The sequence below is a fragment of the Babylonia areolata genome, chromosome 12 (genome assembly GCF_041734735.1).
Source record: "Babylonia areolata isolate BAREFJ2019XMU chromosome 12, ASM4173473v1, whole genome shotgun sequence".
Classification (NCBI taxonomy): Eukaryota; Metazoa; Mollusca; class Gastropoda; order Neogastropoda; family Buccinidae; genus Babylonia; species Babylonia areolata.
In genome coordinates this window covers 38,470,378-38,491,472 of record NC_134887.1, presented here as the reverse complement: position 1 = coordinate 38,491,472, position 21,095 = coordinate 38,470,378, and the positions used below count along the sequence as shown (strand labels likewise).

Here is a 21,095-nt window from a genome sequence, read left to right as displayed (position 1 = left end):
ATATTATTATCACGGGCAGAGTTCACAAAGTGGTGTTAATGGAGTGAGAAGTTCTGCATCACAGTAAGTGGAATAACACATGTTGAACGGAATCATAATCATAGTGGAGTGATGGCCTAGAGGTAACGCGTCCGCCTAGGAAGCGAGAGAATCTGAACGCGCTGGTTCGAATCACGGCTCAGCTGCCGATATTTTCTCCCCCTCCACTAGACCTTGAGTGGTGGTCTGGACGCTAGTCATTCGGATGAGACGATAAACTGAGGTCCCGTGTGCAGCACGCACTAAGTGCACCTAAAAGAACCCACGGCAACAAAAGGGTTGTTCCTGGCAAAATTCTGTAGAAAAATCCACGTCAATAGGAAAAACAAATAAAACTGCACGCAGGAAAAATACAAAAAAATGGGTGGAGCTGTAGTATAGCGACGCGCTCTCCCTGGGGAGAGCAGCCCAAATTTCACACACAGAAATCTGTTGTGATAAAAAGAAATACAAAATACAAAAATAATCCATTCATGTATCTCAGCTTAAGTTTCCTCCCTTTTCATCGTGCAGCACTTGACAGAAATTCGAATAACACAGACATGGTTACGCAGCATGTGTGTGGAGTTTGTAGTTGATGTTCAAAACCTCACTCACACACCCACAGAGCATTATGAAGATAATGAAGTCATTCTAAATCTTACCTTGCAGAAAACATGCATGCACACGGAAAGTGCCTGGACAGCATATGCATGCTTTCGCAACTAAACATTTTGCTGAAACTATCAAACTCATGATTTAAAGAAAAAAGTCTCTGTCCTTTTGTATTTTTATTTCTGTCTCTCTCTCTCTCTCTGTGTCTTTCTGTCTCTCTCTGTTGTTAATCATTTTGCTCTCAAGAGATTTGTTTCTGTCTGTTTAAGCAATATAGATGTTACTATTTCAGTTTGAATTTTGTCCCCCTTTTTTTTTTAGTAAGTTGAAAAACGTCGAAAAAGATAAGGATGATGATTAAAGAATATAATTATCTGTATACATGTGTACATCTGTGTACATAGAGAGAGAAGAACATTTACTGTTGTCTCTGTGTGTTAATCGCAGAAAGCTAGGACATTCCGCAGTGGTGGTGAAAATCAAACCCCCCTGTTTCCAAAACTGCATCGTTGAGCAACCCGGATGAACTGATGCGCAGTGTGCAGGGCGATGTGTGTGCAGGTGATGATCTGGGATCCTAAGACAGGCAAGCAGATCGGACAGACCTTGACCGGACACAGAAAGTGGGTCAGCTCCTTATCCTGGAAGCCCTTACACTTGTGAGTGCATACACTTCGTGCAGAAGACGGAACACTTATGTAAAAAAAAAAATACCATGGTCTCTTCAGATGAGACGATAAACGGTGGTCCTGTATGCAGCATGTTAGAGGACCCACAACAATAAAAGGCTTGTCCCTGGCAAAATTAGCGTAGCAAAATCCACTTTGCTGGGAAAACAAAAATGACACTTATAGACAGGAAAGAAAAAACGAAAAGCAAAAGAGAGTGGCAGTGCACTGTCATGACACACTCTTCCTTTCACACAGAGAAATCTGTTCCGACAAGCAGTAATACAATACAATACAACAATGATATAAAACTAATACATGTGGAGTGATGGCCAAGAGGTAGCACGTCTGCCTGGGAAGCGAGAAAATCTGAGCGTACTGGTTCGAATCATGGCTCAGCCGCCGATATTTTTCTCCCCCTCCGCTAGACCTTGAGTGGTGGTCTGGGCAGTAGTCGTTCGGATGAGACGATAAACCGAGGTCCCGTGTGCAGCATACACTTAGCGCACGTAAAAGAACCCACGGCAACAAAAGGGTTGTTCCTGGCAAAATTATGAAGAAAAATCCACTTCGATAGGAAAAACAAATAAAACTGCATGTTGGAAAAAAAAAGAAAAAGAAAAAAAAAGGGTGGCGCTGTAGTATAGCGACGCGCTCTCCCTGGGGAGAGCAGCCCGAATTTCACACAGAGAAATCTGTTGTGATAAAAAGAAATACAAAATACAATCCATGTCAGTGTACGGTAGGTTATGAAAACACAAACATTCCCAGCATGCGCACAGAGTGTGGCTGCCCTAATGGTGGGAGGGAGGGAGGGAGGTTGAGGGGAGGGGGTGGGGGGGAGTGGGGAAATGATCATACATGTGTATAAAAGCCCACTCCTACATGTGAGTGAACAGGGGAGGAGCTGCTGCAGAGTGCTGAAAAGAAGGGAGGAAAAAAAACTGTTGGCTTTTATGTGCAGGTAGATGCGACACGCTACACTGCATTTCCTGTCTTTCAGCTCTTCAGGGAATTATGATTTTGAGCATGCACAAGCCAAAACTGCAGAAAGTACCACCTCTGAGATGCGTTGAAAGAATTATATGCCTGTGATTTCTTAAGATGATTCTATGAATGTTTTCCACTTTATTATAAATTATTTTAAAAAAAATTATTTATTTCATCTCTGCTGTATGTGAGTTGTATTTCCAGATATTTTACCCCCTTGAAAAAAAAAAAAAGTTGAATCTTTAAAGTCTTTCATGTTTAGTGATGTATTGCAAATTGATTTCCAAATCAGTTATCTTGGTCTCATGGACTGAAGGATGAATTATTATCAAAACATTTCTATTGAAGTTGATTGGCAGACGGGCGCAATAGCCGAGTGGTTAAAGCGTTGGACTGTCAATCTGAGGGTCCCGGGTTCGAATCACGGTGACGGCGCCTGGTGGGTAAAGGGTGGAGATTTTTCCGATCTCCCAGGTCAGCATATGTGCAGACCTGCTAGTGCCTGAACCTCCTTCGTGTGTGTATGCAAGCAGAAGATCAAATACGCACGTTAAAGATCCTGTAATCCATGTCAGCGTTCGGTGGGTTATGGAAACAAGAACATACCCAGCATGCACACCCCCGAAAACGGAGTATGGCTGCCTACATGGCGGGATAAAAACGGTCATACACGTAAAAAAGCCCACTCGTGTGCATACGAATGAACGCAGAAGAAGAAGAAGAAGTTGATTGGCTTGGAAGATTGATTATGATTAAAACGTCTCCATGGAAGTTAAAAGGCTTGGCCTTGACAGGACTGATTTATTGTATGCCTTCACACAAGTACAAGGTCTGAAAACTATGGTCATTGCTCCCACAGCCTGAAACTGTCAGTCTGCATACGCTGAAGAGCAAATTAATCGTAATGTGTGAGATGGTTGCTGATCCATGGAATGATCTGTGTGTTTCAGAACAGCAAAACTTATGTTTTTCGATTATTAGTTTATTCAGTAAGAATTTTTTTTTTTTTTTTTTTAATAAATAAAATTTGTTTATGTATGCATTGCATTTGTCAGTTGTTGCTTTTGTATTCCTTTGATATCTTCACCTCATCTCTCTGTGTTTCTTTTTCAGAGACCCAGAATGTCGCTATCTTGCCAGTGCCTCTAAGGTATGTCAGTGAGATATATACCGTGTTTTTCATGGACTATAAGGCTTTAGTGTTCTTCTTAATTTTGACCCGTGCGTTTTAAAGTACCATGCATCTAATGTGTAGTGAAAGATCCTTTGAAATGTAGTAGTAGTAGTCTTCAGTTTAACGTCTTCCACTTTAAGTGATATTAGACGAAAAAAAAAAAAAGGGGGGGCGGGTGCGGGTGGGGGTGGTGGAGGGCAGGGCGTGGTGGAGGGAACGGTATTGGGCAGAGAGTGAAAAAATGGTGTGTGTGTATGTGTGTGTGCGTGTGTGTGTGCATGTGTGTGTGTGTGTGTGTGTGTGTGTGTGTGTGTGTGTGGTGGGGAAAGATACAGAGCATTGGAAAAAATAAAGCATTAAAAGGGGAGACATAGGCCAATTGGACTATGCAGCAAACCTTCTGCAATAGCAGATAGCATCTTGAAATTGTCAAAAATACATTCAAAAGAATTTTCTGAGAAGTTTGGTAAAAACGATTTCAGAGTCTGGCAAAAATATTAGTATTTTGTGTGGTTTGACATGTGAGTAACAGTCACAGTCGAAAAGTGTGTTAAAAAAATATATATAAAAAAAATTTAAATTATTTTTTTAAAGCAGATGAGGTGCAGGGCATATGGATAAGTCTGCTTGCTGTGACACCTTCTTACACTGAAACTGGATGACAAGTTGTGAACCTCATTCTGTGTGTGGATGTCATGACATGACAGATGTGAATATGGGGCACGTTTCTGGGGCAAGATTGACGTGCTGTTGTTTTATTAATTACTGTTATTGTTCTCGTTATTACTATTGCTTTTTGTTTGGGTGTCATGGCAGGACACTACAGTACAGAATATGGGACCGAGTGAGACTAGGTGGAGTGGGGTGATGGCCTAGAGGTAACGCGTCTGCCTAGGAAGCGAGAGAATCTGAGCGCGCTGGTTCGAATCATGGTTCAGCCGCCGATATTTTCTCCCCCTCCACTAGACCTTGAGTGGTGGTCTGGACGCTAGTCATTCAGATGAGACGATAAACCGAGGTCCCGTGTGCAGCATGCACTTAGCGCACGTAAAAGAACCCACGGCAACAAAAGGGTTGTTCCTGGCAAAATTCTGTAGAAAAATCCACATCGATAGGAAAAACAAATAAAACTGCATGTAGGAAAAAATACAAATAAATGGGTGGCGCTGTAGTGTAGCGACGCGCTCTCCCTGGGGAGAGCAGCCCGAATTTCACACAGAGAAATCTGTTGTGATAAAAAGAAGTACAAATACAAATACAAATACTAGGCGCCCACGCTACTTGCGCTTTGTGTCTGACTGAGGTGTTGTCGTAAAGGGCCTTGGGAGGTTTGAAAGCGCTGTGTGAATGTGTTAGTATTATTATGATTATCATTTTGTTGTCGTGGCGGAACAGGACAGCGCGGATAAGGGACATGTTTTCGGGCGAGTGTGAGGTGATACCGAGTGCACACGCTATGTGTGCTTTGTGTCTGACTTATGTGTGTGTGTGTTATTGTGAAGCTCCTTGGGAGATTTGAAAGTGCTATAGAAATGTATTTTTAATTACACATACTTAACCGTGACGCACTAGTGCAGACTCCGGCAGGGGTCTGACATTCCTGTCCTGTGCAAACTACTATCCGCCTATGCGGAGAAAACGAAAGTAACTATGGCCGATAACCTCCCGGAAGTAGGTAACCTCCCCTTTGTCCCCCTGGCTTGTGCCCTCTTTTTCCGGCAGCCATCTCGACTCCTGTTCCTGTGCTCTTCATACGGCTAAGTTTTTTTTCACATTTTCTATCTGTCTATCGATTCTTTTGCGAAAATTTCCTATCATTATCATTATCATTATTATTATTGTTTTTGGTGTGGTGGCAGGACACAACGGTGAGGATATGGGACACGTTTCTGGGCAAGTACGAGGTGATTCTGAGCGCCCACGCCAACACGGTGCAGTGTGTGAAGTGGGGGGGAAGCGGTTTGCTCTACACCGCGTCTTCCGACCGTACTATCAAAGTGTGGCGGTCTGACGTAAGCCTTTTTATAAAATTTTTTTTAGTCTTTTTTTTATTTTTTATAATCTTTTTTTATTTTTTATCTTTTTTGTTGTTGTTGTTGTTCTTGTCATTGTTGTGTGTGTGAATGTGTCTGTGTGAAGTGGGGGGAAGCTGAACTTGGGCTAACAACACCATCCCAAAGCAACTCCTGAAATTAGAAAGAGTTCAAAATGAAGCTATGAGGCTGATCCTTGGAACAACAAAAGACACGCCCACGGAAACCATGCGATACCTGCTTGACCTTCCTTCAGTGCAGGCCAGAAACAAGTTAGAACAGGTTAAGACCTACTTCAAAGCGTTAGAAAACCCTCAAAACCCACTGCATGATGCAGTCAAAGGACCAAAAGGCAGCCGTCTAGGACGAGGACGTTCATGGTTGGGGCAAACAGAAGACACAATCCAGCTAGTATGCCGACTACAAGACCTGAAAGAAACAAAAGAATGGGAGAAAAACCCCGAAAACCTCAACCATCTATTCAACACAGCCATTTCACCCACTCAAGGAAGACATTGTCGGGAATGGCCAGAGGGCAAAACTGATGCGGAAGTGAAGCTACTCATAGAAGAAAACAGTAAAGAAGAGGACATCATCATATACACAGATGGCTCAGTCACCAAAGACCAATCCGGATTCACTGCGAAACAAAATGGAAAAACAATTAGGGAAGAGGATGCTGCCTACAAAGTCACAACCTCCAGCCTAACGATGGAAGTTGAAGCTGTGACACATGCCCTCCAGTGGCTATCGTCCATCCATATGCCCGGAAACCAATATGCCCTGATTCTAACCGACTCAGTGAACCTCATACAGAAAATTGAAAACGGAATGGGAAGCCCAGAGTGGCATAAGGCAATGCGCAACTTTCAGAGTGAAAAACTCACATGGTCATACTGCCCGGGACATGCAGGTGTTAAGGGAAATGAGCTGAGTGAGCTGACAGACTTGCTGGTAACGCAACAACAACGAGCGGCCTACATCTAGGAAAATCGGAAATCCTCAGAAAAGTCAAAGAATATCAAAAAGAACAGGTACAAGGCCATCACACCATTGATCGCCTCAAAGAAATAAAAGCGGAGAGAAGGAGCGGCCGTAAGTCTAGCATGAAAGGTAGAGCACAATGCTTTGCAAATCAAACAAATATCGGCATCATTTCCAAACCAACATTGCGCAGATTTCTTCAAAATGGAACAGAGTCTCTGTGGGCTTTTCCAAATACAATAGACTGAGCAACACACTAGACGCCACGTTCTTGGCATCAGAGATCTTTTCCCATCCCTCTTGTGGCCAATCAGTGGCAGCCTCTGTGCGTGTGTGTGTTTGTGTGTGTGTGTGGGTCTGTGTGTTTGACATGAAAGTGGGAAGATGTGAAAACTACCCCTACCACACCCCCTCCCTCTCCCCTGGTGGGGATGCCGGGGGGATCACCTTCTGGAAATGGTGTGCTGGGAGTTTCCTCTTTTCTTTTGCTGTCTTTGTTTCTGCCTTTCTTTCTTCCCCTCACCTGTTGTCTTGCTTTTTCTGGTCTTCCCAGTCCATTCCCCTGTCTTCTTTTCCAGCAAGCCTTGACACTTCTTTTTTCTTGCTCTCATTTTTCTCAGTTTCTGTGATGCACTACCACTGTCTTTGCTGTCTTGCTCTGGCGATTAGGTAGAGTGATATTGTCAACACTGGGATGGGCACTAGCTGCTCATTCTGCAGTGTTATATTGCCTACATTGCCTTTTTTTTCCCTGTAGTTTTTCGTGTGGCATTGAAGTATTGTATTAATCTTTTTAAATTATTTTATTTTATTTTTTTATAACAGTTTTGTGTAATCTGGGGACCATAGAAGGGTTGATATCCTCATGTTGAGCCTTGTCTTATTTGCTTTAGGGATCTTCATGGTCAAGATATGTCATGAACTGTGTTGTGTGGTTTTTTTGGTTTTGTGTGTGTGTGTGTGTGTGTGTGTGTGTGTGTGTGTGTGTGTGTTGTGTTTAATGCAGTTCAGTTGGTTTTTTTTTTGTTTTTTTTTTAGTTGGGCTGTACTGACGTGGTGCTGTGTTGATGACTGAACCATAAGCAACAATGTCAAATGTCAAACCTGAAAAATGAAATTGTATTCACGTCACGCTGACCCCAGTTTTGGTAGAAAATGGAGGTTTTTTTTTTGTGTGTGGGCAGGGTGTGTTATGTCGCACGCTGGAAGGTCACACCCACTGGGTCAACGTGCTGTCGCTGAACACAGACTACGTGATGCGCACGGGGGCCTGTGACCCTGCAGAGGCCAAGCTGGTCAAATCGGATGCCACCGACACGCGTGAGTACTTCAGAGAGAGTTTTTTTTGTGTGTGTGTGTGTGCTCATTGTATCATATTACTCTTTTTTTTTCTTCTCAAAACAGATTACTCTGTGTGAAATTCGGGCTGCTCTCCGCAGGGAGAGCGCGTCACGATACTGAGATGTGCCACCTTTTTTTTTTTTTCTTAGTTGTCCTGCCTACAGTTTTTTTGTTTTTTTAAAAAATATTTTCCTGTTGCAGTGGATTTTTCTGCAAAATTTTGCCAGGGACAAACCCTTTTGTTGCCATGGGTTCTTTTATGTGCGCTAAGTGCTTGCTGCACACAGGACCTCGGTTTCCCCCCGTGGGAATGCCGGGGGGGGGGCGGGGGGGGGGGTCTTTCAGTATAAACAGCATTCTCGGCCTTCTGGAAATTCGGTGCTAGAAATTTCCTCATTTATGTCATTGTTTGTTTCTGTCCTTTTTGTTGTTCTTCACCGTTGTCTCCTTTTTCAGCCTTCCCAGTCGTTTCATTTTTCAAGCAAGCCTTCAGACTTTTCAGCAATCTATGATGCACTATCTGTGCTGTTTTGCGCTCTGGCAATTGGTTAGTGAGATGTAAGTACTGGGATTGGCACTAGCTGCCCATTCTGCAGTGTTATTTGCGTATATGGTCTTTTTTTTATTTAATTTTTGTTTGGCTTCAGAGTATTGGTTTTAACTTTTTTACGATTTTTTTTTGTAATCTGGGGATGATAAATTTAGTGGAATGGCTGGCGTTCTTAGCATGGCCTAGTCTTATTTGCCATAAGGAGCTAAATGGTTGGGATACTGTGTCATGAACTGTGTGTTATGGGTTAGTATTAGTGTTTTTTTTGTTTTGTTTTTTTTGTAGATGTGATAGTTTTGTGTTGACTCGGTTGAGCATTTGTATGGTTTGACAGTCCTGATATGGCTCTGTGTGGTCGGCTGGACTATAAGCAACAAGAATAAGAATAGACCTTGGTTTATCATCTCATCCGAATGACTAGCATCCAGACCACCACTCAAGCTCTTGTGGAGGGGGAGAAAAAGATTGGCGACTGTGCCGGGATTTGAACCAGTGGCACTCAGATTCTCTTGCTTCCTAGGCCGACACGTTACCTCTAGGCCATCACTCCACACTTTGGAGTACACACACTGTGTACTTTACGTTTGCTGATGTGTTGTTTGGTAATGTGTTGTTTGTTGTGTGTGTGTGGGTGTGTGTGCGTGCTTGTGTGTGTGTATGTGTGTGTGTGTGTGTGTGTGCTTATGTATGTGTGTGTGCTTGTGTGTGTGTCAGTGTGCGCGCGCATGCATGTGTGCGCGTGCGTGTGTGTGTGTGCGTGCGCGTGTGTGTGTGTGTGTTTTTCCTTCACCTGTGTTCTGTGTGTGTGTTCATTACATTCTTTATCTTTGGTGATGTGTTTGTGTTTTTTGTGTGTTCTTCTTCTGGTCTGTCACAGACTTTTGTTTGTTTGTTTTGTTTACAATTGTGATTTTAAAAAAAACAACCTAAAACAAAACCATACCAAACAAATACCCTCAACCACCTCTTGTGCAAACTGTGCCACAGAGATTCGAGTCACAGAATCTCTTTAAGGGAGGCAAATCTGTCCTTGCACAAAGTTCTCACCCACTGTGCTCCGAATGCGCATACACGTGCATGCATGTAGACATACATACACATTCTTTTTCTATCTGTCTTATTCTGAGAAGAGTTGATATTTGAAAAACAAACCGACTCTCGTCCACATGTTCTGCAAAAATAGTAATAAGTATACATGTGTATATAATTATGCATACATACACACACATTCTCTGTCTCTCTCTTTCTCTCTCTCTCTCCCTCAGACTCTCTCTCTCTCTCATACTCTCTAAACAGTTGATGTTCGTATAACAAAACAGCCCCCCCTCCATCTTGAAAGCAGTTTATTCTCAAGTAAGTAGTATGGTGGAAAACAAAATAGGGATCATTGATGATCTGTCTCACGATGAAGAAACATCATTGCATGCCAGATGATTTTTGCTCAAAAGTTTCCAGGCAGTAAGATGATAAGACACTTGTTTTATTGTTGTTGTTGTTTTCTCTGATGTGGAGTGATGGCCTAGAGGTAACGCGTCCGCCTAAGAAGCGAGAGAATCTGAGTGCGCTAGTTCGAATCACGGCTCAGCTGCCGATATTTTCTCACCCTCCACTAGACCTTGAGTGGTGGTTTGGATGCTAGTCGTTCGGATGAGACGATAAACTGAGCTCCCGTGTGCAGCATGCACTTAGCGCACGTAAAAGAACCCACGGCAACAAAAGGGTTGTTCCTGGCAAAATTCTGTTGAAAAATCCACGTCGATAGGAAAAACAAATAGAACTGTGCTCAGGAAAAAATACAAAAAAATGGGTGGCGCTGTAGTGTAGCGACACGCTCTCCCTGGGGAGAGCAGCCTGAATTTCACACAGAGAAATCTGTTGTGACAAAAAAGAAGGAAAAAAAAACCCCCAATAAAATAATGACACTTCAATCAGAGAGAAAAGAAAGAGAAAAGAAGAAGCAGAAAATGCTCTGCTTTTTGACAAGGCACAATTATAGCTTCGTCTTTTTTATTTTATTTTATTTTATTGTTTATGTTCACCACCAAGACCAGCTGATCGAGTTCCAAATTTTGCCTTTGTTGTATTTTTCTATTTCTCATGTAATTCGTTAGCAGCATGCAGAAACCAGTCGCTGGTCGTGGTTAATTACACTCAAGGCCTGACTAAGCATGTTGGGTTACACTGCTGGTCAGACATCTGCTTGGCAGATGTGGTGTAGCGCATATGGATTTGTCTGAACGCAGTGATGCCTCCTTAATGATAATAATAATAATAATGGATACTTATATAGCACACTATCCAGAAATCTGCTCTAGGTGCTTTACAAAAACGCTTTTGTTAACATAAAACATTATATCTATGTTACATACACACACCAAAATGTGACTACACACACACACACACACACACACACACACTCCTTGAGCTACCGATACTGATTCGGAGTTAATTCCTGTGATTATGATGTTGTTGTTAACCACTTTGTCACAAATAGTTTCAAGTACATTAAGAGAACAATGAAAATATTGTAATTATGATGAAGCTGTAAACCACATTGTCACAAACAGTTCTAGCATAGTAAGAGAGAGAACATTGTAGCAACCCTTCAATTTAAAATGAAATGATAGCATTCTCTCTCTCTCTCTCTCTCTCTCTGTGATTATGATGTTGTTGTTAACCACTTCGTCACAAATAGTTTCAAGTACATTAAGAGAACAATGAAAATATTGTAATTATGATGAAGCTGTAAACCACATTGTCACAAACAGTTCTAGCATAGTAAGAGAGAGAACATTGTAGCAACCCTTCAATTCAAAATGAAATGATAGCATTCTCTCTCTCTCTCTCTCTCTCTCTCTCTGTGTGATTATGATGTTGTTGTTAACCACTTTGTCACAAATAGTTTCAAGTACATTAAGAGAACAATGAAACTATTGTAATTATGATGAAGCTGTAAACCACATTGTCACAAACAGTTATAGCATATTAAGAGAGAACATTGTAGCAGCCCTTCAATTCAATTCAGAATAAAATGATAGCATTCTCTCTCTCTCTCTCTTGCTCTTATCAAACACACACACACACACACACACACACACACTAGCACACTTATGCACACACATCTCCCCCCCCCCCCCCCCCCCCCCCGCCCCCCCCCCCCCCAGCCTCCCTCCATGTACTTGTAAAAAGAAAACAAGAAAACCGGCAGCAGTTTGAAAACAGCTGAGCAAAAAGATACATCAGCTGGCTAGATAAAGGTTGAAATGTAAATGTCACCCTGTTTGGCCTAAGCTGACATACGTAGCCAGCAGTTTTGAAAATACAGGACGTACTGATGTATTGTAAAGATACACCAGGGCTCTAGATTTGGGTGTTTATGTGTTGTGTGGAATGTAGTTTATGTTGCAGAGCTGAACATAGTTGTAATGATGTGTGTGTGTGTGTGTGTGTGTGTGTGTGTGTGTGTGTGTGTGTGTGTGAGAGAGAGAGAGAGAGAGAGAGAGAGTGTGAGAGAGTCTTTGACTGAAGCCTGACTGAATAACACAGAAAAGACTGAGTGCAAAAAGGCAGTTCTTTGTCAGTTTTACCCCGGACAGGCAGCCCGTTGCGCAAATGACTGCGTGTGTGTAAAGTTGCCTAAGAGTTAGAGCTTGGTCTGTTACCAAGGATAGGCACTGTGTAGGCACACATCAATATCAGTCAGTCAAAAACATTAGCCAACATTTATGAAAATACATGACTGATATGTTGTCTTGACGTTCGTACTCTTTTGTTGTTGTAGTAGTTGTTGTTGTTGTCCATTGTACCATTTTCATAGCATCACCCCTACGCCGCTTGTCTCAAACGCACCTGTCAATGGTCACATCCAGGCATAGTCTGTCTGTAGCCCAAGCTCCAGTAAATCCAAAGGAAACTGTCAGTGTCAGGTCGCCATGAGGCTACACACAAGAGGAGACCCTGCACTACCGCTGAGGTTGCAGATCTTGGAAATTTTTTTTTTTTTTAATGAACATCTTTTTAGCATTTTACATTATACAAGTACATACTTTCAAACAAAGTGAAACATTAAGGAGAATTTAAAACAAATAAGCAAAAGATACACACACAAATTATTGTTGTAGCAAGTAGTCTATCTCCTTGATGGCTGTGACAGGAGTATGCTGGTCAGTGAAGGGCTGTCACCGGGCCCAGAGCTCAACAGATCATGATACTGGTTGTCATTGTTTGTTAGGAATTCTTCCTCTTGGTGACACATCGCTTTTGTTCAGAAAAATCTGTCACACACCATTTAAACGTGGGGGGGCAGGGGGCAGATAGTTTGAGGCTGCTTGCTACACCCCTGGGGGTGGGGTGGGGGTGGGGATTACCCAGTGATGGAAGGCACAGCATTGTTGGAGCACTGGATAGGGATGTCTTGCTGGAAATGCGGTGCCTTGCTCCCCGAGCTCTCACACCTGCCGAACCCGGTCTTCCACACCTGCGTGACGTCCTGCAGGTCGGCCCCGTCATTGCTGTAGAAGCGTGGGGTCCCCCCCTTGATGAGCAGGTGTCGCATGTCGCCCGGGGCGAGCGTGGCGCTGGTGCGGTAGTAGTGGATGATGGGGATGGTGGTGCTGTCACTCACGCTGTCGCCAAAGTCGGTGTATTCGCTGCACACCTGGTTGTTGTAAACCTGTCGAAGATAGTGAAATACATTGAAATGTTTGTTCCAAAAGGTGTATTTCTTGAAGAGCTAATCGGTCGATTTCATTCGCTTAAGGAGATATTCCTCAACAAATGACAGCAAAGAAAGATGTGTTTCTTGAAGAGCCAGTCAGTTAATTTCGTTAGCTAAAGAAATCAAATATTCTTCAACAAGTGACAGCAAAGAAAGATGTGTTTCTCGAAGAGCCGAGCCAGTCAGTTAATTTCGTTAGCTAAAGAAATCAAATATTCTTCAACAAGTGACAGCAAAGAAAGATGTATTTGTTGAAGAGCCAGTCAGTTAATTTCGTTAGCTAAAGAAATCAAATATTCTTCAACAAGTGACAGCAAAGAAAGATGTATTTGTTGAAGAGCCAGTCAGTTAATTTCGTTAGCTAAAGAAATCATATGTTCCTCAACAAGTGAGAGCAAAGAAAGATGTATTTGTTGAAGAGCCAGTCAGTTAATTTCGTTAGCTAAAGAAATCAAATATTCTTCAACAAGTGACAGCAAAGAAAGATGTATTTGTTGAAGAGCCAGTCAGTTAATTTCGTTAGCTAAAGAAATCAAATGTTCCTCAGCAAACGATAGCGAAGAAAGACTCATACCCTGACGTTGAAACGTATGTCCCCAAAGATGTATTTCTTGAAGAGCCGGTCGGGTGGCGTGAAGGAGAAGGTGAGGTAGACGCTTACGGCCTGCGGGCTGAAGAAGGAGGACTGACAGGTGGCGCTGTTCACGGCGACGATCTGATGACTGGCAAGGTCCAGGTTGTAGCACTCCGACACTTTCCAGGAGCCTTGTCTGCCGCTGCCCGTCGTGTCCTCCTGTGTGCGTAGATCACATTGAAATGTGTGATCAGAAACAAAATGTTGTAGATTAGGCATGCACATGGTTCCTACAGAGTCTTGGACAATGTGGCAGTGTCTTGGAAAAGAATGAGAGATCGAGAGCCAACCATTTTCAGGGCTGGAAAAGTCTTGGGGGGCGAAAAAATTAAAGAACCAAGAACCATTTTCAGGGCTGGAAAAGTCTTGGGGGAAAAATTAAATAACCATTTTCAGGGCTGGAAAAGTCTTGGGGGAAAAATTAAAGAACCATTTCCAGGGCTGGAAAAGTCTTGGGGAAAAAATTAAAGAACCATTTCCAGGACTGGAAAGTCTTGGGGAAAAAAATTAAAGAACCATTTCCAGGGCTGGAAAAGTCTTTGGGAAAAAATTAAAGAACCATTTCCAGGACTGGAAAGTCTTGGGGAAAAAAATTAAAGAACCATTTCCAGGGCTGGAAAAGTCTTTGGGAAAAAATTAAAGAACCATTTCCAGGGCTGGAAAGGTCTAAAAGAAAAAAGAAAAGAAAACGAAAAAGAAATTAGAGAACCCTTTCCAGGGCTGGAAGAGTCTTAAAAAAAAAAAAAAAAAAAAAAAAGAAAGAAAAGAGAACCATTTCCAGGGCTGGAAAAGTGTTCGGGAAAATCATCATGTTTAGCCTTTCAGGCTCAGGGGGAAAAGTCTTGGCATTTTGATCAAACCCTTGACCATTACTGTTCAACAAATAGCTTAATGCATTAAAAATTATATTAAAAACAACAACAACAACAGCAACAAAGCCCACCCAAGCAATTGGAAAAAAACCCCCAAAACAAAAAAACAAACAAACAATAAAGTGGTGAAAATTGAAAACATTGACACTGGGATATCCACTGGCCTCTTTTTGTCATTGGTGCTGCAGACGGATTCGTTTTTTTTTTTTTTTTTTTTTTTTGCTGCCCCATCATCTGCGCCGTTTCAGTGGCATTACTTCCACGCCGCTCATTTAGATCCCCCCATACACGGCCACACCCGGGTTCGTCTGTCGCAGTTCTAGCATCGGCAGTCCACAGGGAACCATTGAAGTTAGGTCGCCCGAAGGCCACACACCAGAGGAGACCCTGCACTGCTGCTGAGTCACTTCGGTGTTGTTCAGTGGTGCCTGTTCTGTTTTAACGTACTTAGGACGAATTGTATTTCAGCATGGCTTTGTGTTTGGTATGGAAAGTTTCCAGTCTGGTCTAGGAAAAAGTCTGGAAGTTTGTTAGGTCACGGCTGTGGGAACCCAACATGCAGGAAAATAGTTTGGGAATTGTCCTGGTGAAACGACAAGGACCACCACCACAACGATAATAACAAATTGTTGTGGTGCAGTTGTGTTGTGTGTGCATAAGAATACAAGAAGTGTACCGTTTAGAAGTTTGAAGTAGTCAGCAGGAGGAATAGGGGGTTAGGGGTGGGGGGTGATTGTGTGTGTGTGTGTGGGGGTGTGTGTGGGGGATGGGGGGGGGAGTTGGTGGGGGGGGGGTGGTAACGATGATAAACAGTTGCATGTATCAGGTGCGTTTCTTTTCCAAACCAGTCATGGCTGACCTGACTGGCCTTGGCGTGATGTATGATACAGTTATCATCACTCGTGACCGACTGTGACCATCAGAACGGAAGGGGAGGCAACTGCTGTCCCTGACTTACCTTGACGTACAGCGCCATTTTCAGATGTGTGGCGGTCTTTTCGTAGACGTAGTTGTAACTGATATGGAGGTCGCTGCGATCTCGGATGTCGTTGATGGACATGAATCGAACCCAGTTGGCCTGGTAGTTGGTGGCACTGGTGGGAGCGCTGACGTCAAAGTCAGGATGATGTATGAAGACGCTGACGTTCTGAAATGAAATGAAGTTACCGCCGTGCTTTAGTGTGTGTGGGTGTGTGGAGGCATCGCAGCAGAATCTGTTAGGAGTCGGACGTTTGTTCTGGACCTCTGCTGCTCAAAGCGCATTTAACAATACATGTGGTGGTCTGAAGTATTTTGTTTTGTATTTTGTATTTCTTTTTATCACAACAGATTTCTCTGTGTGAAATTCGGGCTGCTCTCCCCAGGGAGAGCGCGTCACTACACTACAGCGCCACCCATTTTTCTGTATATTTTCCTGCATGCAGTTTTATTTGTTTTTCCTGTTGAAGTGGATTTTTGTACAGAATTTTGCCAGGAACAACATTTTTTTGTTGCCGTGGGTTCTTTAATATGCGGTAAGTGCATGCTGCACAGGGGACCTCGGTTTATCGTCTCATCCAAATGACTAGCATTCAGACCACCACTCAAGGTCTAGTGGAGGGGGAGAAAATATCGGTGGCTGAGCCGTGATAATGATTGGAACCAGTGCTCTCAGATTCCCTCGCTTCCTAGGCGGACACGTTACCTCTAGGCCATCGCTCCAAGTAGACATGGGAATATGATCAAAATGTTGAATTACAAACTCCCTTAAAGAAATACTATTTTAAAAGCAAGCTAACATCACTCACAAAAATTACACACCTCACTCAACCCCCACACAGCATTGCACATGCACATAAGCACGCACGCATACACACACACACACACACAGACAGACACAGACACACACACACACACAAGACCAGTTTCGGGAGAGAAGGAACTATAGTTTAGAATATTGTTTGAACATACGTTTTAAGATTAGATTCTAAAAAAGAATTAATAGTGGAACAGTGTTTGATATTTTCCCCCAAAACTAAGGTCCACGCTGTGCCTATGGAAATCGTGGAACTTGTGTCTCTTTAGAAGGATTTCAAACATTGCATTGTTTGGGTTTTTTTTTGTTGTTTTTGTTTTTTGGTCACTTCAGATTTCCCTGCATGGGTGTTGTAGCTAATATTACACAGTGCCCCATTCCACTTGAAAGTATCTGTGGTGGTTGTGGCTGACCACAGTAATGCCCAGTTCCACCTGAAAATATCACTGGTCATTGTAGCTGATGATAATATTGTGATAATAATGCCTCAGTCCACCTGAAAGTATCACTGGTCATTGTAGCTGATGATAATAATGTGATAATAATGCTTCAGTCCACCTGAAAGTATCACTGGTCATTGTAGCTGATGATAATAATGTGATAATAATGCTTCAATCCACCTGAAAGTATCACTGGTCATTGTAGCTGATGATAATATTGTGATAATAATGCTTCAATCCACCTGAACGTTTCACTGGTCATTGTAGCTGATGATAATATTGTGATAATAATGCTTCAATCCACCTGAAAGTTTCACTGGTCATTACAGCTGGTGATAATATTGTGATAATAATGCCTCAGTCCACCTGAAAGTTTCACTGGTCATTGTAGCTGGTGATAATATTGTGATAATAATGCTTCAATCCACCTGAAAGTTTCACTGGTCATTACAGCTGGTGATAATATTGTGATAATAATGCCTCAGTCCACCTGAAAGTTTCACTGGTCATTGTAGCTGATGATAATATTGTGATAATAATGCCTCAGTCCACCTGAAAGTATCTCTGGTCATTGTAGCTGATGATAATATTGTGATAATAATGCCTCAGTCCACCTGAAAGTTTCACTGGTCATTGTAGCTGATGATAATATTGTGATAATAATGCCTCAGTCCACCTGAAAGTTTCACTGGTCATTGTAGCTGATGATAATATTGTGATAACAATGCTTCAATCCACCTGAAAGTTTCACTGGTCATTACAGCTGGTGATAATATTGTGATAATAATGCCTCAGTCCACCTGAAAGTTTCACTGGTCATTGTAGCTGGTGATAATATTGTGATAATAATGCCTCAGTCCACCTGAAAGTTTCACTGGTCATTGTAGCTGGTGATAATATTGTGATAATAATGCCTCAGTCCACCTGAAAGTATCTCTGGTCATTGTAGCTGATGATAATATTGTGATAACAATGCTTCAATCCACCTGAAAGTTTCACTGGTCATTGCAGCTGGTGATAATATTGTGATAATAATGCTTCAATCCACCTGAAAGTTTCACTGGTCATTGTAGCTGATGATAATATTGTGATAATAATGCCTCAAGTATCACTGGTCATTGTAGCTGATGATAATATTGTGATAATAATGCCTCAAGTTTCACTGGTCATTGTAGCTGATGATAATAATGTGATAATAATGCCTCAGTCCACCTGAAAGTTTCACTGGTCATTGTAGCTGATGATAATATTGTGATAATAATGCCTCAGTCCACCTGAAAGTTTCACTGGTTATTGTAGCTGATGATAATATTGTGATAAAAATGCCTCAGTCCACCTGAAAGTTTCACTGGTCATTGTAACTGATGATAATATTGTGATAATAATGCCTCAGTCCACCTGAAAGTTTCACTGGTCATTGTAGCTGATGATAATATTGTGATAAAAATGCCTCAGTCCACCTGAAAGTATCTCTGGTCATTGTAGCTGATGATAATATTGTGATAATAATGCTTCAATCCACCTGAAAGTATCTCTGGTCATTGTAGCTGATGATAATATTGTGATAATAATGCCTCAGTCCACCTGAAAGTTTCACTGGTCATTGTAGCTGGTGATAATATTGTGATAATAATGCCTCAGTCCACCTGAAAGTATCTCTGGTCATTGTAGCTGATGATAATATTGTGATAACAATGCTTCAATACACCTGAACGTTTCACTGGTTATTGTAGCTGGTGATAATATTGTGATAACAATGCTTCAGTCCACCTGAACGTTTCACCGGTCATTGTAGCTGATGATAATATTGTGATAATAATGCTTCAATCCACCTGAAAGTATCACTGGTCATTGTAGCTGATGATAATATTGTGATAATAATGCCTCAGTCCACCTGAAAGTATCACTGGTCATTGTAGCTGATGATAATATTGTGATAATAATGCCTCAGTCCACCTGAAAGTATCACTGGTCATTGTAGCTGATGATAATATTGTGATATTAATGCCTCAATCCACCTGAAAGTTTCACTGGTCATTGTAGCTGATGATAATATTGTGATAATAATGCCTCAAGTATCACTGGTCATTGTAGCTGATGATAATATTGTGATAATAATGCCTCAGTCCACCTGAAAGTATCTGGTGTAGTTGTAGCTCATCACAATAGTGCCTCAACCCACCTGGAGTATCTGTGGTTGTTGTACTATATTAATAGCAGTGCCTCTATACCCACCTGAAAGTACCTCTGGTCATTGTAGCTGTCCTCGAAGAGAGTTTCGGGCACCTGGAAGATGATGTTGCCGTTGGTGTCCCGCTGCGTCTGGGTGAAGACAAAGACGGTGACGGCACAGCCGGAGTTGATCAAGAGGCCCAGCATAATGAAGACTCGGAACGCCACATGGCGCTTCGACTCCGGTGTGTGGGAGTTGGCTTCTGCCAAGGCTTTTTTGTTGCAGTATTTGACACTGCTGATGATGATTCGGATCAGCAAACCTGCATGGGAAAGAGAAACAATAATAAAATAATGTGGTGGGCTTTTTTTTTTTTGGTCAGAATTCTTGCGCAAAGTCTGACGAGCGTGGGGGGGGGGGAGAGTGTGCAGTGATTGGAAGTTTGTGAATCAGTGACTGACCCCAGAAATGTGATAACAAGCTTTGTTTGTCCAGTTTTTTACAGGTGAGTTCAGAGCATTATTTGTACTGGTAGCTGGAAGGTGAACATGCACCTTGATGGAACCTGATTATGCTCAGTGAATGGGCATCTCACTTGGATAGACGTCATAATGACCATTCACTTTCAGAAGTGTGTGTGTGTGTGTGTGTGTGTGTGTGTGTGTGTGTGTGAGATAGCTGTTCATTCCTTCTAACAATGACGAACAAGACAGAATCATAAAGTAGCTTTCCATCGCCTTGAACAAGACCCCCTTTCCATTCATTCATCTCCCCCCCCCCCCCCCCCCCCGAACCCCCTACCCACCCAACATCTTCACACCAAAAGCAGAGTGGATCTGACCCGTATGATTGATAGCCAGTCGTGTCCAGCTATGACCATCACAACAGCAGAGGAGGCAACTGTTGTCCTGACTGTCTGGACTATAATCTGATTATAGTGGAGAGAATCTTACCCAAGTTTGGAGAGTATCTTATCCAAGTTTGGAGAGTATTTTACCCTTGGAGAGTATCTTACCCAAGTTTGGAGAGTATCTTATCCAAGTTTGGAGAGTATCTTACCCTTGGAGAGTATCTTACCCATGTTTGGAAAATATCTTACCCTTGGAGAGTATCTTACCCAAGTTTGGAGAGTGTCGTATCCAAGTTTGGAGAGTATCTTACCCTTGGAGAGTATCTTACCCAAGTTTGGAGAGTATCTTATCCAAGTTTGGAGAGTATCTTACCCTTGGGGAGTATCTTACCCATGTTTGGAAAGTATCTTACCCTTGGAGAGTATCTTACCCACGTTTGGAGAGTATCTTACTCTTGGAGAGTATCTTACCCAAGTTTGGAGAGTATCTTACCCAAGTTTGGAGAATATCTTACCCTTGGAGAGTATCTTACCCAAGTTTGGAGAACATCTTACCCTTGGAGAGTATCTTACCCAAGTTTGGAGAGTATCTTACCCAAGTTTGGAGAGTATCTTACCCTTGGGGAGTATCTTACCCAAGTTTGGAGAGTATCTTGCCCAAGTTTGGAGAGTATCTTACCCAAGTTTGGAGAGTATCTTATCCAAGTTTCATCGCTGCTCTCTTGGCCATGGGGGTTTTAAGACAGTCGACGTTGGTGATGGTCCCCAAAGGCCATCTAGCCCCCCCTAGGCTGCAGCACTAAAAGCCAGTGCAATTTTGCCTTGATGGTTTGAGAATCATGGTCCTTCACAAAAGACTAAGCTGTAAATGGAATCCCATTGCAGCGGAGAAACCGCTGATCATACAGCTCTCACTTTGCTGTTGGCCCACCCATAAGCTTAAGTCAGTCTCTCTCTTTTTTTTTTTTTTTTTGGTGACATGATTGAAATTTATTCATGTAATGATTTTGCTTTGTGTGTTGAGTATTTGTTATATTTCCCCTTTTCATGAGGGCAGGATGAAAACAAGCCATTTGTGCTCACTCCTTTTTCCGCCTCAATAAAAAAAGGTTGGTTTATTCATTCTGAGGGGACTTAACGGTCGTACACAGACATCAGTCTCCTAGAGCACTCCCGCCTATTGTGGATTGTTGCCCTGTACAGGGATTACCACAGGATTACAGACAAGACATACAAGATGA

General features: G+C 42.4%; 2 protein-coding genes across 3 annotated transcripts in view; one reads left to right on the top strand and one right to left on the bottom strand.

Moving 5' to 3' along the window:
- LOC143288601 (notchless protein homolog 1-like) overlaps positions 1-21,095 on the top strand; it is a 74,500-nt gene that overhangs the window by 11,026 nt on the left and 42,379 nt on the right. For both annotated transcript variants that reach the window (XM_076597238.1, XM_076597239.1), the window contains exons 7-10: positions 1,195-1,292; positions 3,405-3,441; positions 5,325-5,477; positions 7,667-7,802. In XM_076597238.1, coding sequence (XP_076453353.1) covers positions 1,195-1,292; positions 3,405-3,441; positions 5,325-5,477; positions 7,667-7,802 — 424 coding nt within the window. The remainder of the gene's footprint in view (positions 1-1,194; positions 1,293-3,404; positions 3,442-5,324; positions 5,478-7,666; positions 7,803-21,095) is intronic.
- LOC143288600 (uncharacterized) overlaps positions 11,807-21,095 on the bottom strand; it is a 12,832-nt gene continuing 3,543 nt past the window's right edge. The window contains exons 3-6 of the mRNA XM_076597236.1: positions 19,067-19,326; positions 15,555-15,743; positions 13,665-13,883; positions 11,807-13,045 (exon numbers count right to left, since the gene is read on the bottom strand). Coding sequence (XP_076453351.1) covers positions 12,737-13,045; positions 13,665-13,883; positions 15,555-15,743; positions 19,067-19,326 — 977 coding nt within the window. The 3' untranslated portion in view covers positions 11,807-12,736. The remainder of the gene's footprint in view (positions 13,046-13,664; positions 13,884-15,554; positions 15,744-19,066; positions 19,327-21,095) is intronic.